The 21,813-nt window shown below is 42.4% G+C and overlaps 1 protein-coding gene and 1 long non-coding RNA gene across 9 annotated transcripts; one reads left to right on the top strand and one right to left on the bottom strand.

Annotated features, from left to right (window-relative positions):
* Positions 1 to 682: 682 nt before the first annotated feature.
* On the bottom strand, positions 683 to 20,073 carry NFYB (nuclear transcription factor Y subunit beta). 7 transcript variants are annotated; one of them, XM_075754219.1, is made up of 7 exons: positions 19,930 to 20,073; positions 10,979 to 11,072; positions 10,361 to 10,491; positions 8,324 to 8,521; positions 6,217 to 6,298; positions 3,035 to 3,114; positions 683 to 1,098 (listed from the first exon to the last, which is right to left on the bottom strand). In XM_075754219.1, exons 2-7 carry the CDS (start codon positions 11,070 to 11,072, stop codon positions 1,036 to 1,038), a joined length of 648 nt encoding a protein of 215 aa, XP_075610334.1. In that variant the 5' UTR covers positions 19,930 to 20,073; the 3' UTR covers positions 683 to 1,035. The 7 variants fall into 7 exon arrangements, with proteins under 7 accessions (XP_075610334.1, XP_075610305.1, XP_075610311.1 ...); XM_075754190.1 differs by having other exon boundaries at positions 19,902 to 20,014; XM_075754196.1 differs by lacking the exon at positions 19,930 to 20,073 and adding an exon at positions 19,870 to 19,890.
* Positions 20,054 to 21,302, top strand: LOC142602052 (uncharacterized). 2 transcript variants are annotated; one of them, XR_012835697.1, is made up of 2 exons: positions 20,054 to 20,238; positions 20,628 to 21,302. It is a non-coding gene; the product is annotated as an uncharacterized LOC142602052 (long non-coding RNA). The 2 variants fall into 2 exon arrangements; XR_012835698.1 differs by having other exon boundaries at positions 20,570 to 21,302.
* Positions 21,303 to 21,813: the final 511 nt, after the last annotated feature.

Genomic DNA, 21,813 nt, shown 5'->3' with positions numbered 1-21,813 from the left:
ATACTTAGGATATACAGCCTCATGCTAAGACTCCCTCTATGTTCCAGCTACACCATCCAGCCACAGATTTTAGTGTTCAGCAGAGATCAGAACAGAGGAATAAATAAAACAGCAAAGATGCATACATGCACCAGCAAGACTGGTAGAGGCAAAGCCTCAGTGCCATTAAGCCTGTAATGAAAATGGGATGTGGAAGGCGGCCATCTAAATTAGCTTCTCTCATAACTGCAGAGAGAGAACAGTGTTTCTGTGCTTTTAAAGACACCGCAAGCACTCTATAAAGAAAGATCAGAAGGATCAAGTCACACAAATTCATTAAAAAGATCAATGATGTAGTGAAATTTGCTTGTGTCATGGAAAGACACCTAAAAAAAAAAGTCACTGTGCTTGGGAAAAGATCTTGAAACATCACTGTAGCCTTTCTCTCCAAGTTTTAGCATAGACTGCCACAGCTGTCTCAAGCTCAATTTGGGGTTATGTCAGCCTAACAAAACATTTAGAGAACTAAAGACAGCAGTTTTGTAGAAGCAGATGGGACACAGCAGGAAGGGTAGCTCTTGGTTTGGGTTTAAGTGACTTACAAGCAGAAAGGTGAGAACACATACCAATTGTTAAAAATAAAGACTCGACAGTGGTTGTGCTGCTATTAATATAAATTAGGCAAGTATTTCCTCAGACCATATTTGTTTTACCAGCACTACAATACTCTGCAAACTTTATTAGGTGAACGATTTCAGCGAGAGATCAAACAAAGTGTGGTACAATTACTTCTGCATGTGTATTTTCAGGAAGTGAATGAGCAAGTTGGTTGCAGTTTTGTCCTTGGATCTCAGGGAAGAAAGAAAAAGAAAAGAGAAAAACAAAGCACTATCAGCTCCTTTGCTCATATGATATGTAAACCACAAACTCAAAATGCTTTAACCTAAACTCAAAGGAGAGACAGCAGATTGAAAAACATAGCTGTTATCAAGCGAGACACAACGACCTCAGCCCCCTTTCTGCACACCCAATTGCCAAACCTCTCCTAGCTTCTCCTTAGCTGTGATCACAGCTTTTTCCATTGCAAATTTGGGAACAACAAGAACAGGGTATGACAGCCTCAAATAAATAATAAAATAAATGGAATACAAACAGAAGGGGCTCATGTAGTGATTGTGTTATTCATTTGTACATTTAATGAAAAACTTCATTTGTTCAGTCATAGCTGCTGAAGATTGACAGACTGCCACAAACCCCAGAACATCCGCCCAGATCACCACAAAATACACTGGGTCCCCCTCCAGAGGCTCTGCCAGCACGGTGCTGATTTGTAAGAAACACTGTTCAAATCTGCACATACATGAGATTTTTGTTTACCAAAGAACTGGCTATTTCAGGCTTCTGGGATGTCTTAAACTATTTTCCCTAATATTAAACTGTAACTTTAAAAAACAAACCAAAAAAAAAGACAAAACTAGCAAGAAATTATATGGCAACAGATTCAAGGTGTAGTTTGCTTAAATTAATGACAGTATGTGAAAAGATTATTATATTACATTTCAGTTCACTGCAAACAGTAAAAATATCAAAGGTCCCAAAATTCAGTCTGAAGAAGATATATTACTAAAACCACCACCCCTATCCTAACAGGCTAAGACATTGCATCTAACAAAATTACCCACCCGATTTTTAAATGAACCAGCAATGTTACTAAGAACAGCTCACTAAATATACATAACTACATTATCTAGGTAGAGTTTATTGCAAAACCAGGAAAGAGACAGCAAACTCTAAGTCTGTCTCCCATTTCAGATTTGTATCACTTGTTTCAGTCACTCGCACACACACGCGCGCACGCAGCCTGTACACAGAAAGTCACTAACACAGTCGAGTTCCCAGTCTCACAAGAAACCTTAAAACATTTCAGTAAAAAGTTAAAATGAGATCTTTTACGGCAAGGACTATAAAATCCCCCTCCCCCTCGAATGGCTAAGTTTTGGATTCTAAAAACCATACACAAAAAAGTTATTTCAGTAGCACAAAGACTACCTCAAATATATCAAAGTAAGTCTAAGGAGAGTTAATGTAACTGGAAAAAAAAAAAAGTGAAATGAAGACCTGCATCGCACACAGTGTTTTCATCAACACTGTTGATAAGCTCTAAGTCTCTGAATGTAGTAGAGCCTTAGTTGGTTTTGATTAACTTTTAATTCTCAAGTTACATTAAAAAAACCCCACAGTTGTAGCAATTCTTTTGAGCTTCTTGTTTCATGAGGAAAAAGTCCCTTTCAAAATTTCAATAAATATGCTGACATGTAAAGTTAGTTGAGGTTGTCATGCAAGACAAGTTACATAACCAAGACCAACTCAATCTTCATAATAAAGGCAACTTGCATTCAAAAATGAACTTTACCCTTACAATTTTATTCAAAGGGTAAACATGAAATAACCCAGCTGTTTACCTGAATTACAAAAGTAACATGATTTAATATGAAAATAAGAAACTGTCTACAAATCTCTGACAGTAATAAATTGCAATATACAATGCATACAGGAGTTATACAGAGCAACAAACTCTTGTACAAAACAAAAATACTTTAATACCTTTAAAATCCAATTTTTTTTAAAATCATCATGAAAAAGATTTGAGTCAGAATTCACACCTCAATTAGTCAAGCTTCTGGTAGCTACATTACAGCTATTTAATATACAAAGAGATAAATCTCTTCACCAGTCATTAAAACTGCCTCTTTGTTAGAGTTGCACAGCTTTTCCGTCTCGTGTTCCCAGATCCAAAGTTTTCTTCAAATCATGAGAACTGAATTTGCTGAACACCAGAGATCTAGAGAAAGAAAATGCAAGCGCTCACATTCAAATGCACCTTTTCTGAAACTGCTTGGCAGCTAACAGCCTTGAATTGTCACGGCGCTGGAACGTCATGACAGCCACCACCAAAGGACTAAATACAATTCATTCTCATCTTTCAGAGCAGGGCGACGGAATTAGCGTTTGAATTTTAGCAGCAGAATGGAGAGTAGGGGATGGGATACAGTACCTGTTGGTATGATGTTGTGTAGACCATAACATTCTGCTGTTGGCCATCTGTAGTTATTAAGCCTGCTGGCAACTGGTTAGCTGAAAGAAAGCATTTTAAGAAAGTTAGATGGGAACTGCAGGATACATGGAGCCTTGTTTGAGGTGTCTGTCACAAATAACATTTAGTTGTGGTTCACTCAGGGACTATGGAGCAGTTCCTCTCCTCACAGCTACCATCCCACAGTGCCTACAGTCACGCTTGTTACTGAGCATTACAAGTAAACAAGTTTATTCCCATTAGCACTTAGGAAAAAATTCAAATTAATTTTGCATCAGGTAATCTAAAAGTAAGACTGCACCTTGTTCTTCCCCCATACGTATCTGAAGCAGAACATACACAGCTGTACACTGGTGAATGGAGTGGAGTTTGCCATCCTGACCACTGAGAAAAGCAATCTCCAGCATTCAATATCCCAAGAAACCTGGAGAATTCAGAGTTTGTTTTGTTTAGACATAAGGTTAGCGCTTGAGCATACACGTGCATGAGGAAGCCAATGAAAACATTGCGCTGCTTTATAAAACAGGATCCACCAGGGACTCTGTAATGTGGAAGCCCCATGGAAAGCAGCAGGGATGAAGAGAGCCAGACAATGACAAAAAAAACCCCCAAAACCAGGCACTGCCAGAGGCGATAGTATTGATAGGAAGCCAACGATCTGACATTACGTGGGATGACTTCAGCATGCCCTTCAGGGTACACACAAGAGCTCTGAACTTCATAGAGGAGGGAGGAGGCCAAGGAATGGAGTAAAAAAGCTTGTCTGAGATTTAAAGCATCGCTCCTCGCGTTTTCTCTCTAAGATAAACCTTTACAGTAGCATGTACTTTGAGCTCTGCAACATTCAGAGTAGATGTGTTACAACTGCTACTTGGAAGCAAAGCAGCAAAACTCTTAAGTTGTAAGTTAAGTCACTGTAGCATAACATTCTCTGCTAGGAGACAAACAATGGGGCTTTTTTCTTTCAGAAGTATGGCTGTTATTATGTAGAAATAAGGTGTCTTAACCCATAAAAAACTTCTGAAAACAGTATAATCCTATCAGCTTTCATCTGAAAGCTGATGCTAGGGTTTTTTTAAATTATTATTTTTCCTTTTTTTTTTTTTTTTTTTTTCTTTTCCTACCTTCATTGTAATAATTTTCAAATACTTAAGCTGCAAGTTAAGAGATGCATTAAGATCATAGTGAGAAGTGGCTCCGGCAGGTCCAAAGCTTTACCACCCTTCAACGCACATGTTCCACATCCAACACAGTTTAATGCCAAGCCTCCGACCCAGCCCTAGCATTAGGCTAAGACACAGAGCTTAAGGGTTATGCCACTGCAGCACAGCTATTAGTGCTGCTGCTGCAGCGAGACCATCATTCTGAATAGATCTATAACTGGCCCGACAGAGAGAAATACTAGCAGCACCTGACACGATCAATTATTTTACAGAATTTTTTTTTTCCTCCTTCTGCTGCAGCAACATCTCCCTTGCATCCTGCCAAGACTTAATATTCACTCCTTCAAATCAGAGCAAATTAAAGCTTATTTCATGGAGGACACTGAGGTTCCCAGGCCTGAGATATCTGAACAAGTGACTAGGAGCAGATATTCAGTCTTCTGCCATTTAACAGGGACCATAGGAAATTTGGGAAGGGGATAGAGGATCCACAAATGTAAGGGGATTCCTTTTTTTCTGGTGGGCATTGTACTCAGGCTAAGCAGAGCATGAGCATCCAGAGGAGAAACTTTTTGTGAGTTTGGCTTTTTGCCCACAGAAAACAAGATACTGGATGCAGACATAGAAGTTTCCAGCTATATATTCTCCTTCAACTCTTGAGCTGCAGATTAAATACCTGAAGTGCAAATCAGAATATATACAAAATAAAGCTTTTAGAACAATTTCTATATATTGATTTGACCAGCTTCCAGCTGGACAGACTCCCAACTGCTGCAATCCAGAAACCATTAGCAACATACCCAAGGTAAGTAAGTTGGACCAATAGCTGTGCTAGTGTCTTACTACTTCTGAACCAGAGTTATTACATATGAGTGAATACGGATAAGAGTTTACTATTTGCATTGCCTAATCTTTAATTATGAAATTAAAATAGTCATATTTAAAAAAAAACCAACAACTTTCTGTAAGTCCCCTGCAATAGTTAAGTTTAGATTCTTAATTTCCAGCCAGTTTTATGAGCTTATCTTCCCGGCTAGGAAAGACCCAAGGAGTCTGTACTGTTCTGATAGCCCAAGTCATCATATTGGGAGCAAAGTGTGTTTCAGACTCTGAATAGGTCATTTCAATCCTCAGGCTTTGAATTTTTGCTACTTCAGTAGTTTACTAGTGATTTTAAACTGAAGATTTATCAGATACTTGAAAAACTAAATCTCGTCAGTAGATATGACTAGAGCTGCGCCTCCCAGTTCTTCTAGTATCAGCTTCAAGATTACCAGCCCACAACGTTTAAAAGCCAAGGTGAAGACTACATACAAGAATCCAGCATCAACAAAACCAACACAAAGCCCCAACAACTGTTGGGCTTTAATTCACAGTATAAGGAAGAAAAACTACAGTGAATGCATATGATACTCCTTGCCCTACACCTTTCAGTTGCCAATCTGTGAATTCTTTTGAATACAAGAAATACTAAGTGGTTTAGAATTATACAAAGATGATGATGTTCTCTGGCTCATTTCTCAAAGACAAGCTCCTCAAGTAATCAAGTGGAGTTTATTTTACTTTTTCCTCTAACATCTTGCAAGTTGAAAAAATGTGGCCTAAATATGCAGCTACTGGGGGGGGGGGGGGGGGCGAGTTTGCACCCTTCCTTACAATCTGTGTTTAAGTATAGACAAAAATACAGGCACTAACATACGCATTTAAAAATCTTCCACAGTTCACATTAGCTATTACTAGAGTGTCATCTTTTATCACTACATTACTTCATTCTGACCATAGATTCTACTGACTAGGAGGAATTTATCGGAGCACAGGTTATCCTCCAGATACCTCCAATGAAAATGTCAATGGATCACAGGTGTAACATGTGACCAGTCCAGGATGTATTCCTCAAGTAAGAATTCTGATGTCTAAAGGAACTGCTGTTTTTAGAAAAGCCATAGTTAATAATATCATAAATTAAAAAGTATTACTTACTAAATGCTTCCTCTGTGAGCTCCTCACTTAGACCGTCTCCAGTTGTAACTGTTCCTCCAATTCCCTTTTCTCCTTTCATTGCCTGGAGAGGCGATGAGAGGAAGAAGAAGAAAGAAATATGTTAGAGTACAATTGGCTTGAGATTGTTTCAAGACCCCAGGAGCTCTAGTCAAGGTTTGGAACTTGCAGAAGAGTCACTGTGTAGCAGCTGGAGTTTGAAATCCAAGACCTGTAAAACTCTATTGGATTTAAGAACACACATAGTACAAAAATACATGGTGGTTTTCATCTTGGCCATACTCCTCAAACAAAAACGCCGCAAACTAGGATTGTGTAGTTTTAAGAAAGGCTTCCACCTTCTGCGGAAAGTCGAAGATCTGCAGTAATCCAGAAGAGGCAGTTAAGAGCATTTACAAGAAATCACAGACTCTCAGAACTACTGAGAATGTGCAACATTTGCTTACCAACCACACACAAGTGCCATCATACAACTAAGAGTTGACATTTAAAACCAAGATATTTGATTTCTTTTCCCACGTCAAGGACTACAGCCAGAAAGGATATCAGCACAGAAAACCAAGGCTTCCAGTCATCTGCATGCAGTTTTACAAGTATGAAGTTTGATGCTCTATGCTATTATATAAAAACATCTAAGAAAATAATACACGCATAGATAGCATTCTCTGCAGCTGTTTGAGGTAGACTAAATACTAAGCTACAAAACAGAAATAGTTCACTACATATGGTACCCTGAAGACAGTACTAGCTGGAATGGAGGCTTAAAACTGATGAGCAAAATCATCCAATTAAAACCCAATCCTGCTACTCTGCTATCACAGCGTATATATGGCCACTTAGAATAAAAGCATAGACCCACTTCAGACTTGCTAGAAGTACTGAAATTAGGTAGGCACTACTTGCATTTTAAATTAAAGCACATACAGCACTTTCCCGGCACGTGCAACTGCTACACAGAACTGGAAGAAGATAACACACAGCAGTACTTCAACTTTTAGATTACACCTCCTGTTCCCTCAGTTATCGCAGCAAATGACCTTCTAGGAAGGAGAAGCTTCAAGTGCTATCAGCAGATTAAATACCACTAGTGAGTCAGACCTCGTTAATTAAAAAAACCTTAGGTTTACAGAACAACAAGTCTGAAGAGCATCTCTATCTACAGCACTGTCGATTTAGACATACCTCCCTCACTCATGCCAGTAAAATCAAGCAGCCATACCAACAGAGCGATCCACACTTAAAATAAAAAATTAAGCTGCTTTCAGGTTTTTTTCCCAGGATTATTTTAACCCTGAACAACTTCTTCACTCAGGACTGTAAGAAAAAGAAGTCATGGGATAAAAATACCTTTGATTTGTTTGGTTAAATCTGGTATTCTGAGGTAAAAGAACACCAAAGTAATGAAGCAAGCAAGCATAATTCTCTTCTGTCTCCAGACAGGAGGTGGGGGGAACAAGGGTACCAGAACAAGAAACCCAAGCAGAAGCAACTTCTTTTTCAAAACATTTCAATTGCTGAAAGGAAAAAGAGTCACTTTCTGCTAAAGAAGGCATAAATTAAAACTGCGTGGATCGCATACCTAGCAGGTACTATCTATCACAAGCAAGCTGAGGGACAGGCTCAAAACAGATTAAAAAACCACAGCATTGAAGAAGATAGCCTTCCATGTGAATCATTACTCCAGCATGAGAAAAACAACTTTTTCTTTTGCAGATCTGAAGGCCAGACAAACAATAGGCATTAGGCTAGTTCCTCAGAGGATGCAGTCTAGTACAGTTTTATTGATTGAACCCAAAGATCGAATTAAGTATTCTTAATAGGCACCTTTAAAGAACAGAGTTATTTACTACCAGCAATATATTAGAGAATTTATTCAATTGAAAGCTCTAACTACTTTGAATCAGCAAGTCTAATCAAAATGCTTACTTACTCCTTTTTCTCTCTGGAATGCTTTTAAACATTACATTAGTCCCTGACAATAGCTGTGAGAGACTGTGCAAGTTACCCATAATACAATTACAACGACAGGGAGCTAAGGATAAACACAACCAGGCTAAATAAATGAGGAAATACTGAAGTATATACCAACCTCTCTGAATTTTTGGAGGTATAACTTCAAAGGTTCAACATAGCTATCAAACCCCAAGGTAGACATGGCAAAGAGAATATCCTCTCCATTGATGGTCTTTCTTTTCTCTTGATGACACCTCTCACTTGCTTCTGACGTTATAAAGCTGATGAATTCACTTACACACTCTTGCACGCATTCCTTTGCATCCTTAGCAATCTAGGAAGGACAAAGTATCATAAAATGTTCAATCAAGATGCAAGATTATTAAAAAAAAGAAAAAGAATACACTAGATAATAAAGGAAACACCTCAAAACCTGATGATAATACTCATTTAGGCAACACCTGTATGTGAGGGAACCACTGGATGTCATCACTGCTCTATGTAAGCACAGCTGCAATAGGATTTTAACCTAAGTTTTACTATTTGTAGCAGCACAGCCAACTGCCAGGATCTCCTCAAGTCATAAGTATGTTCTGCACAAGCTTTTACATATCGATGCATCTCAGTATCGCTTACTTTGCTTTCCTACACCTTCTCTTTAAACCTGTTTGTTACAATGTCATAGTCCACTTCCATCTTCCTTTTAATAGGCCCAGCAGTTCCAACCCTGCTGCAGTACATTCCCCCAAATTCCACAATGACAAGTATTTTTATCCTGACCAGATTCAGGGACTACAGTATATGCCTAGCGGCAAGGCTCTCTAATGCTTTAATATTCTGGTATAAGTTTTCCAAATGAGAATTCAGATGAAGAAATATATGCCACTGGCAAGAATGAAATACGTAAATTTGATTATGATTTTCAGCTGGACAAAAGTAATTTACTTGACTTAAAATAACAGCAAACATTACTCATGATTATTTGGGAAGCTGTCAGGAGCCAACTGAAAGACTATCATAATTAAGATTCTTGTTCTTCACATAAGAAGAACCTGTTTGTATTTAAAAAATAACGACACTGTAACTGTATGTAGAATCTTCACTAGTTCCTTTGGTATTTTCAGACACACAGGGCAAGATCTTCAGAAGTACTCATCAGCCAGCAGCTTTCCTTGCAGTTTTTCACAAAAACCTCCCTGATTTTTCAAGATAGCTCGACATCCCATATGCTAAATTCTTAAAAAAAAAAATCTCAATCACTAAAAATTTATGCCAATATGGACTAGTGAAGAGATTTTCACAGCAGAGATATAAATGTAACACCCAGATCTCCAGGAAGCCCTGAACACTATGAAAGTACAAGCAGATGCAAGTAAATTATGTCTTGCTTCTATTTAGAGTGATCTTAAAAAAAGAAAAAAAAAAAAAAAAGAAATCAACTTTAGCTAGAGGAAATGTTAACTGGGGCAGGAATTGTACTGGAATACAATAGAGAAACGGCAAAGAATAGGAGTCCTGCAAAGGTTTAAGATAAACAGGTGGAACTGTGAAACGCTTATACAATCACCAGCTCAGCAAAATGGATTAAAAAGTCCATTCTTAGAAGTAAGAAATAAAATAAGTCTTTCAATATCTGGCCTTATCTGCTACATGATATAAGGCAGACTTCTTAGGTCATTTTGGTATTTGGATATGTAAAGATTCGGGTGATGGAAGACTAACCATTCTCTTTCCTTCAGGATGAGGACTGGATTTTTATTTCATCCAAAATGATTCACTTATTCCAAATTTTATGCACCTCAAAAGCAGATTAAATTTTGTAAGAGAATTGCATAGAAAACATTCTTACTGCTAGGGGATTGTCACCAAGTCTGACCCAGTATGACAATTTCAGAGAACACATCTTAGAAAAAGAAAACTCTCGAAAGCCCTAGGAAGAGCAGTGTTCTGGATACTGTAATTACTGCAGTTATTAAAAGCTTTCAGAAACCTAAGAAAAGTGGATTTGGTCTCAATCTCCTCCTGCTCAGAATTTTTTTTTTTTGGGGGGGTAAGGCTTTTCTCCAATAAATAAGGATCATTTGGAAAAATATAGTGTTCTACCAGCTCAAGTTCATTCAGAGGAAGGAATAAAACTCACTAACACACTTTCTTTACCAGACAAGGGTATTACCTTTCCTGTTTGGGGTATGGCATTTTTCATTATCCTTGCCACATTTGCAATTGGAAGATATATGTCTTGTTCTCTAAAACTCTCTTTTGAGCCATTTGTATCTTCATGATCATTCATGCTGTCCTCTGTGTCTAATGAAATAAAGAAAAGTTAACAGAAATTGTTATTTGGTAGACAGCAGGCAATAATTAAGTCAGTTTAAAATCTTACACTGAAGGATGAAGACCTTTGAAAGCACAGTGTATTAACCTCAGAAAGAATTTTAAAGACAAATGTGACACCATTTATGGATGTTCGGTATCATCTTTATCATACTATGCACAGAAATGTATATGGCTGCTGAACACCAAGCATTCTTAATATCATGTCAAAATAAAAACTGCCTCCTAGAACATAAATTTTTTTTGTCATCACTGAAAAATCCAACCTCCACCTTCAGAGTGCAGAAAAAATGCTTTATACAGTGAGGCATTATGAATACAAACAATTGCAAATTCTTAGCTTGACAGAAGATAGCAGAGAACTATACAAGAACTAGAAGGAAATATATGTATGTATATACACCCACACATATATACACACAAGAGAAACAGTAGTATTTACTGTTACATTTCTTACCATCGTGAGGCTGTATCACATAGTGACTGCCACCAATGTAATCTCCAGCAATTCCTAACTGAGAAGCATCCGTTGTGGAGCTATCACCATCCATCTACAACCAGAAGAATGAAACCTTTCAGGTACGTTTGTTATACTCTAAGTGCATCTATTGCTGAAAAACAGCACTTTAATCAACTTAGAACTATGAGACCAATTTATACAAAGTATAAATGTTTTGCCATTTGAGAACAGTATACACTCTCTCATTAATGAGCTTTACTGACAGTGAAAACAGTGAAACTCTTTTGTGAAGCTTCCCCAAAAATTCAACCAGAGGCACAGAAGCATTTGGTTCATGCAGCACATATATAACAACCTTTTGTCGTTCCCATGAGTGTGACCAGAACAGGTCAAGGCATCTGTTTCTCTTGAACAACCTTCAAAACCTAACGCCAGCCCACTGCTCACTGAACACTTCACCTACAATTATTACACAGAGTGCATCCTTCACTCACTATTACACTGCACCCAAACAGCTTCTGTCAAGCCCACTGACAAACAAACTTTTCCTAGCCAGACCTCAGGACCAGCTCTGCATCCTCATCCTCCTTGAGGCATCAGTCACTACTACATGTCTTCTAAATCATGTTTTCCTTTGCTTTCCCTGCTTCTGTCCCACATCACTTCTCTTGGCATCCTTCAGCGCTCCTCTCAGAACATTCTCATGTAGTGACCAACAAGAAGTCTTCTCCTCAAGGCTTTAGAGACTTGGTCACAGTTTAACAGGTAATTTGACTGCCAGGAGGAAGAAAGAAGCCGCAAGAGCCAGCACTTCCCTCCTTGGCTAGGGATCTTTGCCCTAGCAGGCACTGATCACGTTTCAGCTGGAGGAGTCTGGGTGAAGCCTGCCCTTCCTGCCTTCTCCCTTCCAACAGGGGCAAAACGGCCGAGAGCATCAGCAGCCATTTGCTGGCAAGTCTCAACATTTGCCAGAAAAAGTCTACTTTGTGTCCAAGTAAAGAGGTCTTGCAACGCTGCTCTGAACCAAGGCTGCTGCCCAGAGGCTCCTCAGCAGCCTGCTGCCTCGGCACTCAGGGGTGTCCGATATTGTGTTTCCTGGTCCTGCGGAGGCAAAAGAGATGAAGATGCCTCCTACCTCCCTTGGAGGTTTGCACCTCTTCAGTGGGCACTTGCCACAGGTAAACGGCAACCCAACACACCGCTGCCTTCTGCATCCATGTTTTGCCACAGTACACAACTCAGATTCACGTGCATTTCTGCAACAGCAAATGCTCCAGGCCATGTAACCTGTTACTGTATTACATTTTACCTTGTTACAGGAATAACGACTTTCCTTAAACATGACCATCAGGTGCTCAGTAGAAAGCTTAGACTTATATAGAAACAGAGCAGACAACAGTTCTACTTTCAAAGGGGCTATTTTAGCAGTGCCAAATGTAAGTTGGAATTCAAGTCTCACAGTCTTGGACAATCTTGACTTTTTTCCAGTCGCAAGTGTCTTGAAAATTAGCGTATTAAAAATAACTTTTGCCGAACATTTAGCTCCCATGCTTCCAAAATGTCTTCCCCCCTCCCAAGAAATGTTGTATTTTTGCAGTCATGTGCTTTAATAATGCTTCTTTCAGCAAGAGGAAATAATGCAAAAATCAGGGAGGGAGAAGGGGTTCCCAGATGCAAACTCTTTCAACACTGGAGCACAAATCCAAAGGTATTTTTTAACACATTTAGATGCACAGCACCAGATTCACCTTTGCCCTACATTTTCTCGGCTATGTTTAACACCAAACAGCTCTGTTAGCATTTGCTTATTTACCTGTTTGCTAGAAAATTAGCTCTTCCATTCCCATTCTACAGTTCATGCAGTTCCTTCTCTGGACCAGCACTTCCTATCCTTCCCCCTTCCCACCCCAGCTGCTGCCAACCTGAGCAGCCAGCCTTACTGACAAGACAGCCACACGGCCCTGGGAGGAGCAATCCAGCTCAATTCACTCACTGATCTACACCAGCTGCACAGGTAGCCAGGTGTCTTTGGAAAACAACCTCTGCCCCCAAGGGTCCTGTGGTCTTTGCTGGTGAGACCTCGCAGCTCCCTTCACTCCAGAACCACAAGCATGAAGAGGGAGGGAGAAGCAATCGTGCTATTTTTATACCTTCCCAGAAATATGAGCAATTTAACCTCTCTCTAATCTGCACTTTGCCTGTGGCCACAGGGCTGGGTTTTTGCTTTCAAACTTCTAGGCAACATCCGGTGCTACGCTGGGCCGCAGATGCACGCGTAACCCGAGCACTGCTCACATTCAAGGCCATACTGCAACAGCTGGATGTAGCCCTACAAGCTGTTCAAGAAAAAAACCTCTTCTACCTCTTCTTCACTGGACAGAATATTACACACATGCACACGCTGCTTCTTTTAAAGCATTTCTGGTCCCTTTTGATGGGCTTTTGTAAAACAGTTTCAATTCTCACACAGCAGGTCTGCCCAAAGGAAGGGTAGCATTTTAAGCATTAGCTTTTCATGTGCCAACTTTCCTATAAATTCGCTTTGTCTGCATTCTGCAGACTCTTTGTTGGGAGATTTAACTTTGCTTTTCAATTTTCCAAAGGGTCTGCAGTTTGCTTACTCAGCTCACTGTAATGACAATGCAAGGATATCATAATCCTGCACGTCAAGATCACCAAAGTTGACATCGTCCATCATTAAGAGAGTTGTGTCTCTTTTCCTTCTGCAATTTGAAGCAATTAACGTTCTGCAGGCTAGCCTATCTGAATCTTTATTGCCAAGACCCACTAGCAATATTATTTAAGAAACCATCTTGCTTTCATTAGCCTAGCTCACCTTCAAAAGACAATTCCTGCTTGAATCTCTTTTAAATCTCTGCTGCATCTGTAGATAGTTTTGGCCATATTAGACTAATGCATCCTCAAGGCACTATCTTTGCTTTTATTCTTTTCCGTGTGCACATTTCCATATCTACTTATGGTATGTATTATTTCACAATTAGTGAGAATTTGAGTGGAAGCTTATCAACATTATGAATCTAAAATAGCAATTAGCAAAATTGACAGGAAAGGGCTTGCAAAAGAAAAAAGCGGATCTGTCTCAGATAAAGAAAACAGGCACTGACAGCTTAACATCAACTGAAATTACTTCTGAGGGTATTACTTTAAGAAAGATTTTTAGCTGCCAGGACAACCTTGGGACAGGGGATTACAGACAGCGTAACACCCTTTTGCATAATGCTTAGCATAACCAGGTCCTAATCCAGGATCACAGGATAATTCAGGTTGGAAGGGGCCTCAGGAGGTCTCTAGCCTAGCCCCTGCTCAAAGCAGGGTCAGCTCTGAGCTCAGCCCAGGTCGCTCGGGGCTTTATACAGCCACATGTTGAAGACCTCCATGGATGGAGCCTGCCCAGTCGCCCTGGCTGGCCTCGTGGGGAAAAAAGGAACGGCATCTCTACACACTATTTCAATCCAAGTAAGTTTGATGGAAGAATTTCAGTCAGATTTAATTTTGTCATTTAATTCAAATTTATATCTAGGCATCTGACTATAGCAACTGTAATTAATATGCCATCTAGTCACTCTACCAGTATTTCTTTGAGCCCGATGGATCACACAAATGTGACCCTGCTGAAAAATGTGGCTACTGCCATCCTAGTCATCTCAGAATGAACAGTTACACATTCAAGTATTACAGTTTTAGTTTCAGATATTCAAAACTCAAGTCAATCACCACATATCTGATTGTCAGCTCAGCACAAGGTCTGTAATACACACATTCCAAAAATGAGAGAACACTGCTCTCAATATACTGTTGCTAATTAATCCCCCTTTAAACAAAAAAACCCAACCAAAAACATGAAACAAACTAAACTTTCAGGGTCCCTGAAGTTACTCTAAAAAGGCAGCAGTCCAATGTAAAACAGAGCACATCTACAAGAAGCACTTAGCTGCATGTTGTACATTACCCTTAGCCTTTTGTACCAAGAAAACACTAAAGATCCTCCATGCATACACGTTATCAACTGAACCAAGACTAAGAGCTAAGCATATCAGAAGTGACATGTCAGTCTCCAAAGTGACCGTGCCATCAGCTGATTTTTATCAACAAGGGAGAGAAACTGAGTAAGTACCAAACATTCAACCCATATACTCAGTGATACACTGCAAAAAGCATCTGAATATAGAGCAGCAGCACAAAGTTTTCTGGTGGTGGTTCCCTGTTTGTTGGGGTGGGTTTTTTAAATCTCTAATGAAAAAGACTATTACTAGGACTATACAAATGAATGGATCCAGGGAAATTAACCTAAGATATATGTTAAAAGAGAAACATTTCAGATCAAGGGTATCAAAGAAAACTCAGTGATAAGATGCAAGTGAATGAACACACAGGTTTACACTGACAAGTGGTAGAAAATTTTCTGGAGGATGCTTAAAAAAAATGTTCTTCTGTCAGCTGCCCAAAACTCAGGCTACACCTAGAATACATCTATACTGAACTAATAAAATCTCAGTATCTTGCATCTTGTTTAATCTTGAGAGAGGAGTATCAGTGGCTCAGCTAAATGACAGCTAAAGAAGAATGCAAGCCCAGACCTGTTAGCACTGAGGGGAGGAAGGGTCTAAAACTTACATCAGTATAAAAAGACAAAAATAGAATCAAAGAAAACAAGATTTTTAGAATGGGGAAGTTATCTGGCAATGATTTGCAAAACTGGTCTCTTGAGGTAAACCAAAGGCTGCTTATGATTTAAGCACTTCACATGGTATTTATCCACCCTGTCTCTCTCCCAAAACTGCTACCCCTACAAGGGGGAAGAGCAGAAAATTATATGCAATAAACTGAAGCATTTGGCACACTTTCCACGCAGTTGTCCCTGCCACAGAAGCAGTACACAAACAGTAGCTAAAGCTGTAGGTAGCAGTCATTTCAGCCACTGTAGATTAATTTTGCACCACACCTTATTACAAGAGATGTAAAGCTGCAGAGCAGTACCTAACAGCAGAAACAACAAAGTTCTATTTAAGCTTTCTGCACACTCACTCACTGCTCCTACACAGATATATAATTTTTTTAATTGAGAATACAATTTCCTTTTATTTTTCAATGACTTCTGGACAACCTAATTTCCCACTGAATTCTCAGTTGGCAGCAAAGCAGCATCTCCTGCAACAAGAAACACAGACTGGTAAACATTCACGGGACATTGTTCCAGCAGATCCATAAAAACATAAAGCTAAAACCCCTTAGCATGTGCCCAGAACACAAACAGATGCTGCACTGTCTCTCTCCATCTCCGGCTCCTCTGATCTCTCACATTCAGTGTTTTCCCCCACAGCAGAATAACATTAGGAGAAGCAGACTGATGCTGAGAAGACCTGACAGCATCGCTAAGGCTCGTTAGCATCTAGGCTGTACCAGGCTCCTTCCCCTGGACCACAGGGAAGAAACCCTTCCCATATGAAATCCAAACAGGGCCTGTTCACCTTTCCACCTTCCCCCTCCATGTACCAGTATTACCAACTTTATGGCTCATCTTACGAGCCCTGATGTCACCAGCCACAAGTCCCCTCTGCATGGATCCAGCTGTGCTGGAGTATGTGGTAGCTCCCTACTAGGCTGGATAACCATTCAGAAGCATGGTTAGCTGCTCTCTATATATATGGGTGGACTATCAATGCATGTTTTTACACCAAGTAGGAGTGGATCAGTGACACAGAGCAAGCAGGAGAAACAGTTTCCATGCCTTCTCTTTTTTGGCAGTAGAAGAGAAAAGCTGAAGGGAAAAAAAAAAACAAGAGATGAACGGAGGCAGTTTTGTTGCTTTGCAGAAGCTGGAAGAGGGCAGCAGTGCTGAACAGACTGCACCAGCACCTCCTTCTTCCTGCAGCACTGACTGAAAGCCTCATATTACCTTTCTATATTAAGTTTTTGATGCTTTTCTAGCATTTTTCGTAAAAAACTAAGCTTATCTGTCTATTAAATCCTGCCTTTTTCTAAGTTTGATAACATTTCTAAGTTGATTATGTTTTTCCTTCATTGAGGTAGTACATCAAGTGCACCAAGCAGCTTACTCCTCTCAAGAAACAGGGCAAGAGATTTACAAAACTAGTTCAGAACAGGCCAGTATCTTCAGTCAAAATTACAAATTATGCTGACACTTCCTTTTATTCTAGCAATGTTATTTACACATGTTGTTTAGTATGTGTATATATAGTCATGTTTTGCGCTTTTTACAAGCATCCTGCCACTAAAATATCTATTTCCAAATGCTGTGTTTCTCTAAAGTACTATGACAAAAGTCAGTATTGAAAAGACAAGTTTCTTTCTAAGCAAAATTTTAAAGGTGAAGAGACATTAGAGATTTGCATTTGAAAGCACTAACGAGCCTTGCAAGCCTTTTTAAAATCATGACAAATTGAGATATCTGACTTTAAGTTTCATAGTATTTCACGTTTCATATCTTCACAGTATCTTGAACAATCTTTTTCTCTCAATTCCTGTACACTGCCTCCCCTTCATGTAATTATTACCCCAAACAAGAGGTTATCTATTAAACTAAGAACTGCTGTAATTGTCAAATATTAAAGTCTAAAGAGTAACATCCAGTATTCTTGACTTCTTTCAAATATAATTTCATAGCTGCAAATGCTAGCAGCCAAGACCATATATAATCACCCGCTCAATGCAGAGCACAAGCAACTCACGCAGACTCCATAAGTAACGATTCAGATTAAACCATCTCAGATCTCCCAGAGAATTACAGATGGATCCTCCCTTAACGTTATAACTGTTATGCCATAGGCCACACAAGCAAAGAAAGAAAGGAAAAAAAAAAATCACTAAGCTTATTGTTTGGGAACACTATGCTAATGATTGTGCATAAACACCATTTCTCCATTCCTGCAAGCCAATTAAAGCCAGACTGTGAATAACGCCTGAAGAAGCTCCTTCCATTTTGCTCTTTGCTACTATTTAGCCTGAGCTTCTTTTGAGAAAGCTCAGGAAGAGTTGTTTTTTCTTAATTGGCAGTAACTTCCATCTATCAACAAGACAGGCAAAGGTTACATATAAGGGAGCCCATTCAAGGGCTGAAATCTAGATTTCTGTGTCCCTCACTACCTAAAAAAGTTCAGGTCATTGTTATCAACTATTTTGTCCTCCCAAAAGCAATCCAAGCACACTAGGCAGCTTTTACAAGACAGTTCTTTGCAGAACAGAATCTTTTTGGTTAAGCCTCAAAGAAAGTGGTAAAGCTAGAAGTTGACTTCTAGCTTTTTTTATCGCTGCAGCATTACAAGAGGACCTAGGAAGGTTTCTTTAAACAGTGTATCTTAATAGCCGCAAAAACGTTACTAAAGCACGATTTATTTTTGGTTTCCCAACACAATTGGCTGTGAATAACCTACACAGTACTCTTCAGGATCACCAACTATGTAATTTCTGGATGGAGCAGTAGCTGGTAGGCACAGGTATGCCCAAGAACAGTTGCTGAACATATGAGTTGTGTGGACACGGAGAATGGCAGAGTCCCATCTCCCTCCTACCTGCCATGTGTGTTACGGGATAAGCCGTCGATGCTGCTCGGCTGTGCCAGCCGATCGATCTCACTTCCTGATTTCATGTCCTTCAATGATGCAACAGCAGCCAGTGCAGGGCATGAGGGGGAAACCTTCCTATTTACACAAATAGCCTCAAAGTCTTCCTTGAACCTAGCTCGCATCCCCTCGATAGATACCTCATCTATCGCGATCCCTTCTTTTCAAACAAGGCAAGGTAACACTTCCCCCAGTTATTTAGCAACTTTATTGTTAATCATCTTGGCTGCGATTTCCATGGCAGGCTCCCGTGCCCATGGGGAGGGGAGGCCGCACACCTGGACCTGCCCTCCGGCTGACAGCTTTCAGCCAGCGCCCTCCCGCAGACCACTGCCTTATTCCCTCCCCGAAGCGCCGTGCCCGGATCGGGCTGCCCGCACGGTCACCCGGGTGCCCTCACCACATCCCAGGGCCTCGCCCCTACACTCCTTTATCCATGAAAAACACCGCCAGACCTTTAAGGAAATTTCGGTTCCAACAACAACGGCGGCGGCCGGGCCGCTCTCGCCCCGCTGCGCGACTCCCCAGCCCGGCTAAGGGCCGTGGGCGTGGTGGGGGCCCGCCAGATGCGCGGCGGGGCCCCGGCCCCTCGCTCCCGCGGCGAGGGGAGGGGGCTCAGCGGGCAGCGGCGCTGGCCGGGCAAAAACAAAAGGGAGCGGAGCCCCCTCCGCCGGCGCACGGCGAGGCGCGGCCGCCACAAAGCCGCCCCTCCCGCCTCCCCCGCACGCCATGCCGCCGCCGGGAAGGGGGCCCGAGGCAGCCCGAGCGCGGCCGGCGGGCCGGGAGGGAAATCGCCGCCGAGGGATCGCGGCGGCCGGCAGACCGGTCCGGCGGGAAGCCGCGCGCCCCGCCGCGAGCTCAGCGGGCGGTGGGGGCTACCGGGCGCCCCGACCGCTCGTGCACCGGCGGCCGCGGCCCGGCCCGCAGCGGACACGGCCGCGGGGCAACCGCGCTCCCGTCTCCGCCTCCTACCTCCCCCCCCCGCCCGCCTAGGCCACAAAATGGAGCCGGAGCGAGGGGACACACACACACCCCCCACAGCTCGCGCCCAGCCCCCGCGAAGAGAGGGGGACACCGGCGGGGGCAGCCGCCCCACCACCCCTGCCAAGACCCCCCCGCCGCCGCCTCCCCGCCCGCTCCGCTCCCCCGGCCGCGCGGCCCCCGCGCCTCCGGTCGCACAAAGAAGCGAGCGGCCGGTAGCGGGGCCCGGGGGCTGCTGCCCCCCACTTCCTGGTCCCCGCGGCGGCGGCGCGGCGGCAGCGCCGGGGCCCGGGGAGGGAGACGGACATTTCATTCGAGCCTGCAGTGGAACCGGTTACCAATCATTGGCCGGAGCCAGGCACAAACCTCCAGTGCGGCCCTGGTTGGCTCCCTCCGCAAATCGGCTGTTTGGTTGGACAGAAAATGGCTGCGAAGGAACCAGTCCCAGCGCGGAGCCCCGCTTCCCGCAGCCGGGCTGCCCTCCCTCCGCGCCGCCTCCCCGCCACGCGCGCCGGCTCTTCCCCTCAGCGCGCTTCCCTCCCGCCGCCGCCCCGGCCTGGCCCTGCCCGGCTCTGCCCGCCTCCTTTATGCGGACGGAGGCGCCCGGCCTGGGGGGGCAGCCGGGTCTGCCTCCCCCGCGCCGAGGGGCGAAGGGGTCCCCGCGGCTGGGCTGAGGTAAAACCTCCTGTCGGGGTGGTCTCCAGGCTCCTTTGCCTGTCCCCGGCAAAAGGGCTCACTCCCGTGGAGTGCAGTGGGGTCGCTGACCCGGCGCAGTTCGTCCCCGGGGCTGTGGTAAAGGCGACCCTGGGAGGTGGGGGACGAGGGAGAGAGTGGGGGACGAACGGGAGAGTGGCGTCCTCGGATTCGTCCCGCTGGCCTCATCCCCGTCCTCTTCCTCCGATCACTTCAGCGGCAGGGGTCTGCTGTCAGTAAGGCGGGCACCGGTTTTGTAGAGGGCCGAGAGGTTCCTCAGCTCTATTCAGGGCTGTCCTACACCTGCCTCTAGGTACATGGGTTGAGGAAAAGGCGTTGCATCCCCCAGTGACATCCTATGCCTCCCACAGAATGAGAAAGAAGAGGTTGATGAAGAAGAGGAGGTCGATGAAGGAGGAGGATGGCCCATGGGGCCAGGGTCCCAACCAGCTATTTGGTGGAACAAAATTGTGGTTGAGAGAATCTGCAGTTCTGCATTGCCCTTTCCCTCTACAGAAATAAGCTCTTACTGCAAACCTGAAAGCATCATTTCCCTCTGGTGATACAAGGCCTGAAGAGCACGTTTTCCTTCCACTTTTAGGCTTTGTTCTGAAGAAATATGGGCTGCTGGGTGAAGATGATAGTTGGACTGACTTCTCCACTGAGATTTATAAACCCCTCTTATGAAGCATTTATATGAAACACTTCATAATCCACCAATCCTGCCATTCACTAGAATTAGGGATTTTTCTTCTAGGTGAAGGCAGCTAAAGACGTTCCAGGCATCTGCCATCAACATATGTATGTGCAATCTCCACAATGGAGGTAACAACAATAATTTTGTGGAGTTCTTAATAACCTATAGTCATTCTTCATTACTTGAGGGTATTAAGTATTTTACCTAAACTGGAATGAAACTCATGTTTCACAATGGCCTCTGCTGGCATTCTTCTGGTTAATACCTGATAAATACAGTACATTCCTCTCCTAGCTTTCTTCTGGCATTTGGATTTAAAGGAAAACTCAATAAACCTTACACATTTCCACTTGGTTTCACATAACAACATTAGTTTCATATGTTTCGATACATCATAAAGATTCAGATTCACTCAAAATGTCCATGTGTTTGGGTTGTTTTGAGTTTAAACTGAAACATCAAATGAGACAAATTCTGCATGGCCTCAAGTTTTTACTGTAAATGGTATATGCAGCTTGATTCTGCCTCCTGGGTACCGTGAGCAGTAATTAGATATTTTTTTTGAAAATGCCCGGAAGATGTAAAGTAATGCAAGAACATTCACTAACTTTGGGACCTTAGGGAATGCATTTTCCCCTTTATCTATTTTATAGCTTGTGTTCACTAAATATAATACCATGACAATACACTATTCATCTTGCTGTGCATTTTAAGATCTTTGGATGGATTCTGTCGTCTCTGCCCAGAATTTCACAAGTAGGGAAAGCAGAAAGATGAAGACTGACTGGTGTGCAGGTTCTTCAGGGCACAGAGCAGACAATGCCTTTGAGCAGCTAGTCGATATTTCAAATCTTTCCTTG

This window comes from Balearica regulorum, chromosome 1 (genome assembly GCF_011004875.1).
Source record: "Balearica regulorum gibbericeps isolate bBalReg1 chromosome 1, bBalReg1.pri, whole genome shotgun sequence".
Taxonomy (NCBI): Eukaryota; Metazoa; Chordata; class Aves; order Gruiformes; family Gruidae; genus Balearica; species Balearica regulorum.
The sequence above is the reverse complement of the archived record's forward strand: the minus strand, read 5'-3'. Positions and strand labels throughout refer to the sequence as shown.

Excerpts from the sequence above, each read along its gene's own strand:
- NFYB (XM_075754219.1), bottom strand. The coding sequence starts at position 11,072 with ATGGATGGTGATAGCTCCACAACGGATGCTTCTCAGTTAGGAATTGCT. Across the intron at positions 8,522-10,360 it reads CCATACCCCAAACAGGAAAG|ATTGCTAAGGATGCAAAGGA; the intron begins GTAATACCCTTG and ends TGTCCTTCCTAG. Across the intron at positions 3,115-6,216 it reads GCTCACAGAGGAAGCATTTA|CTAACCAGTTGCCAGCAGGC; the intron begins GTAAGTAATACT and ends GCTTTCTTTCAG.